Genomic DNA, 13,397 nt, shown 5'->3' with positions numbered 1-13,397 from the left:
AAACATATTTCTCAATAGATACTCTCATGCACTTGGCACTTCATTGACTGTTAGTAGAGACATGACTAGATTATGTAGGTAAATCAACTAAAAGGAAATTTTGTATAGACCCATGGATGCTCTTGCTTAAGACTTGGTACAAGGAGGACAGACTTCATGCTTGAAGAATAAAATATCTCAGTAGCAAGATCTGCACCTTAAGGTAATAACTCATGGGCTTTGTGCATATCATAAGTTGCTGTGGCTTACCAAATTACCTGGCATCAGCAGAAACCTAGTAGCTGTCCTCAGGCCTTTCAGGGGAACATGAAGTTGCATTGTTCAGCTAAGCCTCACTGGGGCAAAGGTAACTTGTATTACCTTGCATTTGCTAAGATGTATATACAAATAGCTGTCAAAGCTGTCAAAGCAATGATGCATGGTGACTTGATCATGTGTCTGGGCCTTTGTATTTTTTTTTTTTAAGTGGTAGCAGATTCCTTGGGCATGTCAAGGTCCTGCTGAGTAAGACTCAACCAGAGTAACCAGGTTTGAATTACGTGGTATCTGACTCCATGCGTGTTAGCTGATGCACAGTAGGCAAAGGGGATGTCAACAACCATATGTAAAGTTTCCTCTCTCTTAGCAAAAGAGAGGAAGTGGGGAGTGCGCTCTGAACGAGGTCTGTAACGTTGAGGTCTTGTTAGCAGAGGTCAAACTTACAGTTCACTCGGACTGCATTTTGCTAGAATTAGGTTCAGCACTGAGAGGAAATATAGTGAACATAAGCTGAAAACCCAGGCTGAATTTCTGGCTTCCCACAGAATGCTTCAGCACAGCAGAATCTGTATTATAGCCTGTAATGACTGCATATTGGCTGGTTAAATAGGCCTCTTAAAATAGGTGCTTGCTTTCTGTCCCACCTTGCAATTGTATAGACTTAAAATTGCATAAGCAGAACATGGCATGGGAAGGAAGTCCATCTCTTGTGCAAGCACAAAAGTGTGGCATTCATGCTTCACTTTTGGGGTCCTACATTGAAGCCTGCCTAAGTCAAAGAAAACTTTTTTGGAGGCAGATGTATAACAGCGACCTTCTAGCAGAGTAGAAGCAGCACTAGAGTGGAAGTCTGTTCAGAGTCAGAATTGGATTTCGTTGGGGACTGTTGTGGTGTTTAGTTGCTGCATTTGCATTTATCAATACTGACTGCTACCAAGCAGTAATGTTTTAAGTGTTGTAACCTTAGCCTATAGGCAGCTTGTGAACTATAGCTTGATATTTAGGCTACCTTTGCATTGGTGGCTGGCACTGACCTTTGCTAGCTCTAAGCATTCATTTGCATCAGTTGAAAGGTTAGGCATCCTGACTTCTGTCTTGCTTCCACAAGATTTGCTTTCAGGCTTTTTGTTTCGTTTTAGTAATGTGTGTGGGTGGGGTTTTTGTTTGGTTTTGGTAATTACAGTTTAGGATGGACTCGTTTCTAAAGCATAAGCAGATTGAGTTGGGGTTAGCAGAAGAAACTGCTTGCCCTCCAGGATTATAATTCCATCCCTTATCTCTTGCAAGAGTGGCTGAGACAACCACAAAGCTGAGTCATGCCAGCAACCAACAAGAAGCAGAAGTAGCAAAGGTCAGTGCTGCAGCCACAGAGTGCTACTGGGGCGCTTGTTGGTGGTTTTGAAATAGGGGATGGCATCAAGCATCTTGGTGCACTTTTCAGGACTGCAAAATGGAGCAGGGTACCTCTTGTGTTCCTCTTATAAATAGGTATGGAGGGAGGAACAGTTTGAGGAACTGTTTGGGAGTCTACCTGGTCTCTTAGACTGTGGACACTACCAGCATTACAGATGTTAAAAGCAGAATTCTGAAACTAGCCACCAGTATGAAGAAAGCTAGTATGGTTTCACTGTCCTGCTTGCTATGCATGTGTCCTTTGTACAATAGGCAAACATATTAATGAAGAATATGCTAACTTTTTGTCTTCCCCAATGTTTCCTGTAGGATTAGTAGAATACTGAAGGCAAAACTAAAGGGATGGGACCTCGTGATGTTGATTTATCGATTTATGTTTGCACAGGGAAATAGCAGGCTGGGGGGTAGGGGTGTTGAAAATCAGTTCTGGACTTTGCTCCTGAAGACAACCTACCTACCAAATCATGTGCTGCTATCTTTACTGGGTTTCTGAGAGTGAGAAACAAATGCTGATGCAAGCTTGGGAGGGATTTGAGCTGTAATGAAGCTTAGAATATTATAAAGTTTCTTCATAATACTGTTCTTTTCTTAACCTGATTTCTCTGCCTTTCCTTAGCAGTGAAGGAGACTGTCTCTGAGAATGATCTCTATGGGAGACTTTTTATAAACAGAGTTTTCCACATCACTGCAGACAAGATGTTTGAAATCCTCTTCACTAATTCTCACTTCATGCAGAGGTTTCTCAATTCCAGGAGTATAGTAGGTAATAGACTCTTCTCCCTTCTGTCCGTGTTGCAAACTATACTGAAAATTTCAACCTCTGAGAAATGTTAAATAGGGCTAAGTTGAATTTTAAGTTTCTCCTTGCTTTAAAAGAATTTTGAAGTGTTAAAGTTTCACTGTGAGAGAGGGTATTTAAAGCTAGCCTGTTGTTTCTGTAGGTCAGTCACATTTCAGAGTAAAAACCTCATTTCAGTGCACCACAAAACTGCACCTTAATGCCTGAATTTTGCGTAGGCTATTAAGTTGATGCATTCTGTGGGGTAGTGAAATGTGTATGGCTGGCACACAGGCAAAATCATTGCATCCTCCTAAATGATACTCACGGGCTTTAATTTTCTGGATGAGTAAATTTTATTCACTGAGATCATAAGAACAGAAAATTAAGTCAAAAAGGGTAGTATTTATTCAGTGTCAGCTTGGAAGGCAAAGTGGCAAAAGCATTTGATAATGCTAAGTGAATCTCTTCAACTTTAAGCAGATGGGAAATGACATATTTTCATTTCATTGCTTACTCTTCTCCCCACCCTCAAGTCTCTTTCAGTAGACTCAGGTTCAGGTACATAGTGCCTCACCTTTGTTCATCAGTGAACTACAATTTTTGCTTTTCCTGCAAAACCCACAACCATCTGGAATCAGTTCTCTCTCTCTCTTTCTCTCTCTCCCCCCACCACTGTTCCTAAACTCTTAAGATATGAAAGGGCAGATATAATGCCTTTTAGGTAATCTGCATGTGATATTTTGCGTAATTTCTCATCTAGATGCTGTATCAACCCCTTGGAATAGAGATTCCAGTGGCAATCAGTTGAGGACTTTGACGTACACTGTAACAATTAACAATCCACTTTGTGGGAAGTTCACGACCGCAACTGAAAAGCAGGTACTGTGTGCATGTGTGTGTCTGTTTGGTGCCCTTTAAAGCAAGGGAGAGGTCAACTCTATGGTCTGTCAGAGATCTGACCATGGATTAGAGTTCAGTGAGCTGAATGTGGATCTGCAGTTTAAATGTAGCATCTCTAAGGGTAGGTTGCTGCCCCTCTTACCATTAGTGAGCAAATGCTGATGAAATCAGAGAGGCTTTCTACCTTTACAGATGGCTGTAAACTTCTCCTACAAAGTCTGTGGGGAAAAGTATTAACATCTCTTATGAATTGTGGGGTGAAAAGATGCAATGAAATGCTTTCAGTGTCCACTTCTGGGCTCCCCAGTGCGAGAGAGAGATAGAAAGAGTCCAGTGAAGGGCCACTAAGATGATTAAGGGACTGGAGCATCTCATATGAGAAATGCTGAGAGCTGGGACTGTTCAGCCCGAAGAGAAGGCTCGGGGGGATCTTACAATGTATATAAGTATCTGAAGGGAGGGTGCAAAGAAGACTGAGTCAGGCTTTCACCACCAAAGGCCACACCTTTCAGTGGTGCCCAGTGACAGGACCAGAGGTGATGGGCACAAACTGAAATACAGATGGTTCACCCTGCACATCACGAAACACTTTGTCACTGTGAGGGTAATAGAGCACTGGAACAGGTTGTCCATAGAGGTTGTGGCATCTCCTTCCTTGGAGATATTGGAAAGCCGTCTGGACATGGTCCTGGGAAACCAGCTCTAGGTGGCCCTTCTTGAGCAGTGTTCTTGGACAAAATGACCACCAGAGATGCCTTCCAATCTCAACCACTCTGTAATTCTGCTTTGGGAAAGGTCTCATAGGTCAGTCTCAGAAAAAGGGCTGTGGTCATGAGTCAGTGGCCAGCCTTGCATCTGGTACTTGAAATGGCAGTGGGGAAGTACTGCAGCTGCCTATGTTGGCTCTAGTGGGAGGCATCTTCTCTTTCCTCACCTCATCTACACTTGCCATTCTGGACTGGTTTTTACTGTGGTTGTTCAGGCTTTCTCCCTACTGTAGTTCACTTGGAGTCGGTTGATCTAGCCTAAGGAATTCAGGCTGGAAGAAGAAAAAAAAGTAAAAAAAAAAAAATCAGGTACCATGAATATACCTTTTTTTTTTTTTTTTTTTTTTTATGGTAGATCCTGCATAAGCAGAGCCAGAAAGGTCAGTCTTATCAGGTGGATGCTGAGGTACTGACCCATGATGTCCCCTACCATGATTATTTCTACACTGTGAACAGATATTGCATCAGCCGCACATCCAGTCACAAGTGTCGATTACGGTGAGCCTGAGTGGTCCACAGTGGGAGGGGAGAAGCCAAGGCATGTATGTTATGGGTTAATGAAGTGTGCTTATCAAAAGATCTGCCAACAGCATAGAGAAGGTCAGTTTCTCTCTTCTGAAAAATAAGCTTGGTTTATCTTGTCACATGTATGCTGTATTTGGATCTCATTAATTCACTGAGAAACGAACTCTTATGTTGACTCTGAGGTACAGAACTCGTCTCCAAGACTGAATTGGGTTCTGACCAGTTGTGTGTTTTTGAGTGCAGCTGTGTTAGTGGGATAAATTGGAACTACTTGAGATGTTTTATTACAAAGTTTCCCGGATATCCTTGCTAAGGGCCTGCAGAGGAGGATGGTTTCATAGGAGGGTGCAGGGAAGATAGAACGTACCTACTTTTGCAGGGAAGGTACTCAAGCGAATCAGACTTCATTATTAAACTCTACCTAGATAGGGGAGTCTTAGAAGGCACTTCCCTTTCCTCTCCCATTTGTTGAAAATGCCTGAAGTGATCAAGTTCCACATTCAGTGCATTTGTGTGACTTTCTGACTATGTAATCCTTGGTAGTTTTTGTGCTGTCTTTAGTAAGACCTTTCAACTCAAACTTCATCAGTACCCAGGAAAGGTAAGCAAGCCTGGATTTATTATTCAGCTATAAAAGTGCTAAAGACTCCCTCTCTACTGGGAGGGGAGGAGAAGGGAAGAAAGGTCCTTGCACAACTGTTCTAGATGATTTTTTTTTTGAGTGAGTCATTCTTCCTCTTTGAGAGCTATATTTGTTTTATCTGAGACACATGGCAACCATAGGGTAAGAGCAAAAACCTAGGCTTCAATATGGTGCACAGAGCATGCATGTATGTATAGAACAGAAGGTGCATGGTGGTATTACAGCTGGCTTTATTATAGTGCATTTAAAATGGCTCAGAAACTCTCTTTGAAAGATGCTGTTTTGTTAGATTAGAAACACAGTGGGCTTACATTGATTTAGATGATTATTTGAAAATGTTGAAAAAAAGTATATTCTAGGACGGTCAGTGTTCTTGACTTAAATCAAAATGAATGGGATTCGTTCAGTTGTTAAAGCAGCCCTCTGAAGGATTCTACTCCAATTCATTTCTATTCTGGAAGCATTATTGATTAGCTTGACCTGGGGAAGGCAAGGCAGGAATGTCACTTTCTCTCTGTCATGCTCACAGAAAGACAGATTTTAATTTCTGTCTGCTTGGAGTAGGATCTGAGCACTTGGTGTATGAGTGGTGAAAATGAATTTCACCTGCTGCCATTGCAGTGCCCATGTAATACATCATGTGTACACATACAGAGTAAAAAGCAGGACTTTATGATCTGAAAGCCTGAAGCCTGTTTTAAATGTATGTTAAAATGAGAACACTTCAGAGGAGAGAATTTCTCTGCTAGCCTGAGTCTGAAGGAAAACACTTCAAAATGTTTCCCATAATTTGGACACTCAGATCTCCTGAGGCTTTAGCTAGTTACGTTGTCTTTGCTACTGTCTGTCTCTTGCCTTGCTTCAGAGTTAAGTGCTGCCCAGGTAGAATGCCAAGGCAGTTCCAGTTGATATTTCAGATTATGGACATAAGCTAGAGGCCTGCTTCTGATAAGAGATTTCTGCTATCACTGTGCTACCTAGAAGAGCACTCTTTCACTATTGCATTCTGTTTATTAGAGTTTCTGCAGAAGTGAAGTACAAAAAACAGCCTTGGGGCCTTGTCAAGTCCGTAATCGAGAAGAATACCTGGGGAGGAATACAGGAAAACTTCAAACAACTTGGTGAGGCATTTTCTTCTTTGTGCTGGAGTAAGGAGGCTACCTTTCCTATGTATGTTTTCATGTCTGTCAAACTTGATTCATTAAATAATGGTTTGAAAAGAAGGCAACACTAAAGGAATCTCAGAGTCAGAAGTTCCTGTCATCAGTATATCTGCCAATTCCAGGGTGTCAAAGAAGCCTCGTAGCTTAATGCTAACAAGGAGCTCTTGTATACCTTGTCATAATTGCTTTCTGAAGGAAACATGAGGAGCAGCAGGAAAGCTGTTACTCTCAACTGCCTTTGCCTATCTTTAAGTATTTCCTTGATTGTGGGTTTGAGAAGAGCAGCAGTGGCACTTGGCAGGCTCCTTGGCTATGTCTGTTAACAGCCTGGCCAGCCGCGGTTGCAAGCTCACAGTCTAACACAATTCCCAGTCTCAGTCTAACAGTGTCTTGAAGTGCTCTTCCAACTGCTGTCCAACATATCATTAAAGAGTCCTGCATAGGCTGAGTGTACACCATATCTGAAAAGTGTACTACGTGCCCTCTAGCAAACAGGACAGGTAGTACAGGTCAAGGTGTAGTTTATGTCAATTGCCTGCTTTAAGTTCATTTACTAGAAGGTGCACTTATTCCTCTCACTGCCACCCTCCATATGTCACAATTTAAATCTTCAGCACTAGGCTTTTCAGCTTTCCTTTTGAAAGTTCAGTAACCTTATTTTTTTTCCACTGCAGAATCAGATCTCCTAATGGAGGAATATGCAATTAATCAGTCCATAGAAGACTCTGGAAAATTAGTTGCCCTGAGACGAAGACGACGCACTTTACACCGGAGTCTGGCAGAATCACTTCCTAAACGTTCTTCCCAACACTCCTCTGGTGACATGGGAGTAGAGTCCCAGGGCAGCATAATAGGTAGGACTTTTTATATCAAGTATTTACCAAAAGATGTGTTCAAGAAACTTAAAATAGCACAAGAATAACACTTGCGTGTATGTTACTCTCATTGTCTTTATCTAATTGGTGTGATAGCAAATGCTTTAGTGTGTTCAAGCATGCATAAAATAGATTTGGAGCATGCATAGTCACTTTCATGATGAGTATCTCATGAAATCAAACCTAGTCTCAGCTTCTGTTTTTAAAACAAACAAACAAAAACCAACCAAAACCTAAAATGCTGCAGTGTACCTGCATAGGATTGAAAATGAGATGGGATCAGAAAGACACTTAACCTGACTTTTGTAAAGTTGCTGAAAAATTGCTTTATTTCTTCAAATAACTGCACACGCAAGTCATGAGTTGATTAGACTTTGTCACTCACCTTGGCCCTGTCATCCTGGGCGTTTTGGTGGTGTGTGGGGTTTTGGGGTTTTTTTTTTGGGGGGGGGTGGTGTTATTTTTTGTTCTTGTTGTTGTTGGGGTTTTTTGCGGGGTGTGTGTGGAGGGTTTGGGGTTTTTTTGTTTGGTTGGTTTTTTTATGTTAAGGAGTCTCTTTCCTATCTGCTTCTGTAATTTCTGGGTCACTGAAGCATTTCCTGCAGTTCCACTGCTCCTAGACATGACAGACTTGGCCACTAGCATATACAATATTAGCTACACCTACAGACAGGAGGAACATCTGTGCATTAATGTGTATCAGAGAATGGTGGATTTCATGACACAAGTTGAATTGTAAACACTGAAGTAGGAGCAGGTGCCTTTTTCTAAAGGAGGAGACAACACTGGGTATAGCACTGAGAGAACATTTGGATCAACAGCCATGTGTAATGGACTCTCTTTACCTAACTGAGATTACTTTCTGATTACTTAATTTTGCTGCTGCTCCTCCACCTTTTCAGGTGACCCTGTCTGTCACAGTATACACTACAGCTTTCATGTATGCCTTTTGTCCGGGGCAGGAAATGTGAATGTAAGAAACTGTTTTAGGAGAACAGGTAATTATATTTAAAGATCAGCCTGCCCACAGTGGTAGGTGATTACTGCTCAGTTTGGAAAGGACGTGCATACTTCCCCTCCCTCACTAGTGTCTGTTGCCTGATGACTAGCAGATGCTCTTTCGAAAGGCTGCCTTTGGGCCAACATATAAACCAAGCCAGTAAGGGTGGGACAAATTACAAGAGAACTTGATTTGACACTGGTTGTCAGAAAGACTAATGTGGGCAGGAGAACAAGCAGAAGAGAGCCACTTCGCAGCCTGTCTCTGCTTGTGTGTGACTAGCAGCGTATGTGCTGAATAAGTGTTAGTAATGGATGGACTGTAACCTTCTCAGGCTCTCTAGGTTTAATGTGAACATGTCCCAGCACTGTGTTCTCCCCAACCTACTGGGGTAGGGGGAATCCTGCTCCTGATGGAAGAGCCCAACTGTCCAGCTGACTTGTCCAAGATGACTGCAAAAATGCCGTGGTGCACCCACATGATCTGTTGGGGTTTTTTCCATCAGCAGCTGTTGAGCTATTCTGTATGAAATGCTGGGCACTGACATGTATCTGCAGGCCTCCTTTAGGAATGTTCTTCAGTACTTTTTAACCTCCTTTTCTTCCATGCCCTATAGGAAGGAAAAAAGATGCTGTAAGTCGGACCACCACCATCATTGTAGTAATGAGTGTCTTGTAAGTACTCACTTGCATTAAAATGTAGCTTGTCTCAAGCTCATCTTGGTCTTTATCTGTATTTGTCTGTACCTTACTTGCATGTTAACATTGCATGTAGCATCATAGATCCTAACCGAATATGAATGGAGCACTTGGGTATAGGAGGGGAATGGATTGACTTAAGTGACACACGGAATGAAAATACTGACTTGCCAAACTAGTCTACCTTGCAATTTTACTTAGGTCTGATCCTATAAAAAAAAGTCTAGAACTTACTCCTAGTTTTAAAAGTTCCAAGAGGAGACACTGTTGTCGTTCCTATTGGTTGCTATTACACAGCTTAATGCTAACTGCTAAGAATTTTTTGGGTAGATCTTTATTTTCAGTACAGTGCTGCCCCATACCTTTTATTTCTCCCAGAAGGATTCTCTTTTCTTAGCTGTTTTTAGCCCAGATCTTGTTTCTGTAGCATTGCAACTGAAATTGTTACAGGACTTGATTTTTTGTTCTCTTCTCCCTGCAGTTTGCTGGTTTTGGTCTTGCTGAATGTAACACTCTTTCTCAAACTGTCAAAGATAGAGCATGCAGCTCAGTCCCTCTATCACGTCCAACTTCAGGAAGAAAGCTCTTTGAAGTAAGTTGAATTCACAATCTTTGCTTGCTTTCTTCCTCAGCTTATGTGAGAATCTGATCTAAAATAAATTTTGAACAATGAAACTCGGTGGTAAGTCTTCAAAAGCTGTTGGGGCTTGCTGCTCGTCTGTGGTCTATGCTGATATCCAGTGACATGTCTGTCTGCATTTTGCAGTAATAAGTTTCTCCTTTGACAAGCTGTTTTTTGGGGGAGTGTTAACCTTAGCTTGCATTTATCACCCTGCTGTGACTCATCTTCTGTGAATATCATAGTGCTGATCACAGAACCAAAGTGTTCACTTCATCCTGTGTGAACCAGCGTGATGTCAAATGTAACGTTAGAGATTCATTTAGCTTTTTAGCCTCTTTCTGTGAGTGTCCTGCTAAATCTTCTCTCCTCCTCAAACTTACATATTAGGTGCCTTTTGTATTCAGACACACTGAAGAGGCTCAGATGTTGCTTCCTTTCTTGAATATGGTATCAGCAAACGTGTTAAAAACCGTAACCTGATCTTGAGTATGGAAGTGGTGTGGCGACCTTCCGTAGTGATCATCTCAGAACTGATTAGAGTTACTTTCTTCATAAGAAAGAGCTTGCCCTCTGAAGTGTGAGAACTTACATTGCAGACGTAATGCGAGCACATTTGTTCTTTGTGGCTGTTGTCTATAAAGGTCTGAGGCAGCATCTTCAAGGCAACAGGGATTGAAATTTAACTATAGGCAGCTTTTTATGTGGCTTTTGGAAAAGGATGCTTTTAGCAATGGCAGAGCAATGGTCACAGAGAGCAGTTGCTTTTAGAAAGCCATGGAGGTGCTTGTTTCATGTTTCTGATGTAATCTCAATCTCTTTCAGCGTATCACCAGAAATGGTATCAAAAGAGGAGATCCCTCAATATGATAAAGAACAGGTTAAACACGTGAAGGGAGTTTTAAGAGACTCAATTGAAATGCTTGAGCAGGTAGGTCTGCCAGTCTTTCCTGGTGATGTTCTTGTTTCTCAACAACTCAAGTTTTCTCCCTTATGCTGTCATAGCTTTTGTTTGATGTCTTCTGGTGCTAACTGAAGTTTTCTTCACTCCTTGACCTGTTTTGTCCTAGGCTTGAATTTGGTACATGGGCAACACTCACGTTTGTGATGTTTTGGGTTGAGAGGTGGTTTTTTTTTTTTTTTTTTTGGACTAAGATTAAATATTCGTGTCAATTTTCTTAAACCTGTCAAGTACCTGTATTGATGAGATGTGTTGATGCAGTTCTGAATCATGACAAAGCAAAGACTGCATTAATTCAAAACAGATCCTCTCGTCTAAGAAGACTCAAAACATAATGTTAAGTATTTGCCCATCTCATTATGGGGTTTCTTCATTCTGGTTTATCCTGGCTTTTGCTCCCTGCTACTCTTCTAGATATTGGTGAGAGCTTCATTTAGCCTTGGTATCAATGGGTCACCTAATCTCCAGTGAAAAACAAGTAAATTCTACAGACTGTATGTTCTGAGAGGCTCCATAGCTATGGAGTTAATCCTCCTTCTCAGTAACTTACACTTCAGGCTCTTACATACTACAAATGCTATATAAAAAACGAACTTGTTGAATGTTGGTTTGTCTCTCTGATTCTGAAGTCCAATATTGGTAAACCCCTAGGCTGAAATTTCAACTCAGTAAGTGAAGGACAGTAAATTCATACTTTTTCTTTTTTACTTATAACCTATGAATGTTCTGATTTTAAGTTCTTTTATTAAATCTTAAAATGTGACAGAAGAAATTATTAGATTAGGAAAGCTGTGGGGGAGTTCACATGTACCTCTATCCATCACCAGTTTGCTCTGTGTTCTCCCACGCACTAAAGGAGGGTAGAAAAAGAAGCTGTTTTTTATACTCCTTGTTCAGAGGTGTCTCTGCACACAAAATTGCTATTAATCTGTTAACCATTTTGATCACAGCTTGAAAAAAGCTTCTGAGTGCTGGAAATTTCACTGTAGAAATGAATTTCCTTGTTTCCACGCCCTTTTCATTGTCTCTGCTTACTACCTAAACAATTCCTAATTCTGAAGTGTTAAACTGCTTTTTGAACACACAGAGTGTAAAAAAAAAAAAAAAAAAAAAAAAAAAAAGAGAGAGAGAGAGAGAAAGAATTCAACCACCTTTTTCATCCCAAATAACACTTTTGTCTGGAAGTCATGACACATCTTAGTGCCTGTTCCCGTGTGTTTTCTGAGGGTTGTCAATAATCTAAACACGTTTTGTGCACCCAGATGCACTGGGAGGGCCAGGTATTAAAAGAAAATTCATGCTTTGCTGCCATGTTCCTTAGAATATTTGCTGTGAACTTTAACTGTGACTAAAAATGAGTGGGGTGGCTTAACCTTCCGCACTATTGTCTGGCGAGGTGTTAAGACTTTATCGTGCTGGACTGTTAGTAATTACAAACTGTACAGAGTATAGCTGTTAGGAGAGCACAGTAAGGCAACTGTTTATAGAAACAGGGAGGAGGAAATTGCATGAGATCTTTAAAAGAAAAGGGGGAGGGAGACATTATTTTCCTGGTATCACTCACCCATGCAGGAGACTAAGTAATTGGGGGGATATGATGGTTTTATCTTCACAGCTAAAGATCTCCCTTTCCATGCTCCAGAGAAGCTTTGATCACTTGAACAGGACACAGAGCGGCAAGACTGAGAGTTAATACCCACATCAGCTTTCCGTTCAAGATGTTGGAAGAACAGATGTGTGTGTGAGGACTTGTGGGGTGGGGACTGTAACTGTCACCTTCGGACTCTTTACTATTTGGCTCAAAAGCTGCACGGAATAAAGGTTTCTGGAAGAAGTAAGTTGGGTTCTGCGTTCCTGTAGCCTGGCGATCTGTCCCTCCTGCCAGCCTTGGGGAGTCTTGCTTACAAACAGTGCAGAGCTCTCAAACCCCACGGTGAGTGAGCGACGGCAGTTGTACTGCTGGTTAACAGATCTGCAAATTTTGGAGGAGGGGAGGACACCCTCAGCAGAGAGCTGGACTTGTCTTTAATGAAATTGCAGCTTTTTCTGTCATCTTAAAAAATGACCGTCAGTGAAGAGTGTTTTGGACGAAAAAGAACAAGTCGTGGTTTTGTAGCCACAGAATCTTCATATGCTTTTTTTAGCTATGGGGACCTTGTAAAACAACTCACCATCTTTAGGGATTAATATTTTTTAGTTAATTAATCTTAACGGGAAAGCGCTTGATACCTCTTTGCTAAATCTCTTGCATGCTGCGAGCTTTGGCAGTCTGCCTTCTGCCATATGTTTCTAGCTCTCCCAGAAAAATTTCAGCCCTCGGTATTTTCCCTCCGTCGAGGGCTGCTCTTTAGTTCTTTAGCATAGTGTGCCCACTGACGATGAAACACCTTTTCTTCTGGCTTCAAGCTTTTTCGAGGCAGGTTGAGAGAAGGAAGATGGAAATAAAAATTAAAAAGCGAGGGAAACGGCAACACCCGTGGCGGCTGCTGTGGTGCTCAGTCCGTCTCGCAGCGGTGCAAATCCTTGCAGTGATGCTCCCCTGGCTTGCAGCCCGGGGTAGGCGAGGGGATGTGTGGGCGCTTGAGTCCCAAAAAGCCGGGTTCTGAGACCAAACACTCCACGGGCAAGATTTAAACATGCACGTGGGCTGTGCCGGGTGGCGAAACTTTCCCAGCCACGCGTGTCCAGCCCTGGGGAACGGCAAAGCTGGTCAGCCTTGCTTCCCCCGTCTGCCCAGGGGAGACGGGGCTGGCTCGGGGTCTCTCCCCAGCCGCGGGAGCTGGGGGCGGCGGGA

At 42.1% G+C, this 13,397-nt stretch overlaps 1 protein-coding gene across 5 annotated transcripts in view; it reads left to right on the top strand.

Moving 5' to 3' along the window:
* GRAMD1C (GRAM domain containing 1C) overlaps positions 1-12,441 on the top strand; it is a 54,528-nt gene extending 42,087 nt beyond the window's left edge. For 4 of the 5 annotated variants that reach the window (XM_030020222.1, XM_030020225.2, XM_030020224.2 and 1 more), the window contains 9 exons: positions 2,288-2,434; positions 3,213-3,331; positions 4,475-4,617; positions 6,305-6,408; positions 7,125-7,304; positions 8,942-8,999; positions 9,505-9,615; positions 10,468-10,573; positions 12,219-12,441. In XM_030020222.1, coding sequence (XP_029876082.1) covers positions 2,288-2,434; positions 3,213-3,331; positions 4,475-4,617; positions 6,305-6,408; positions 7,125-7,304; positions 8,942-8,999; positions 9,505-9,615; positions 10,468-10,573; positions 12,219-12,296 — 1,046 coding nt within the window. In that variant the 3' untranslated portion in view covers positions 12,297-12,441. The remainder of the gene's footprint in view (positions 1-2,287; positions 2,435-3,212; positions 3,332-4,474; positions 4,618-6,304; positions 6,409-7,124; positions 7,305-8,941; positions 9,000-9,504; positions 9,616-10,467; positions 10,574-12,218) is intronic. The other variant, XM_030020223.1, reaches the window with a different exon arrangement.
* The last annotated feature ends 956 nt before the right edge of the window (positions 12,442-13,397 follow it).

Source organism: Aquila chrysaetos, chromosome 7 (assembly GCF_900496995.4).
Source record: "Aquila chrysaetos chrysaetos chromosome 7, bAquChr1.4, whole genome shotgun sequence".
Classification (NCBI taxonomy): Eukaryota; Metazoa; Chordata; class Aves; order Accipitriformes; family Accipitridae; genus Aquila; species Aquila chrysaetos.
Note: the sequence above shows the minus strand (reverse complement) of the source record. Positions and strands in the feature narration are given on the sequence as shown.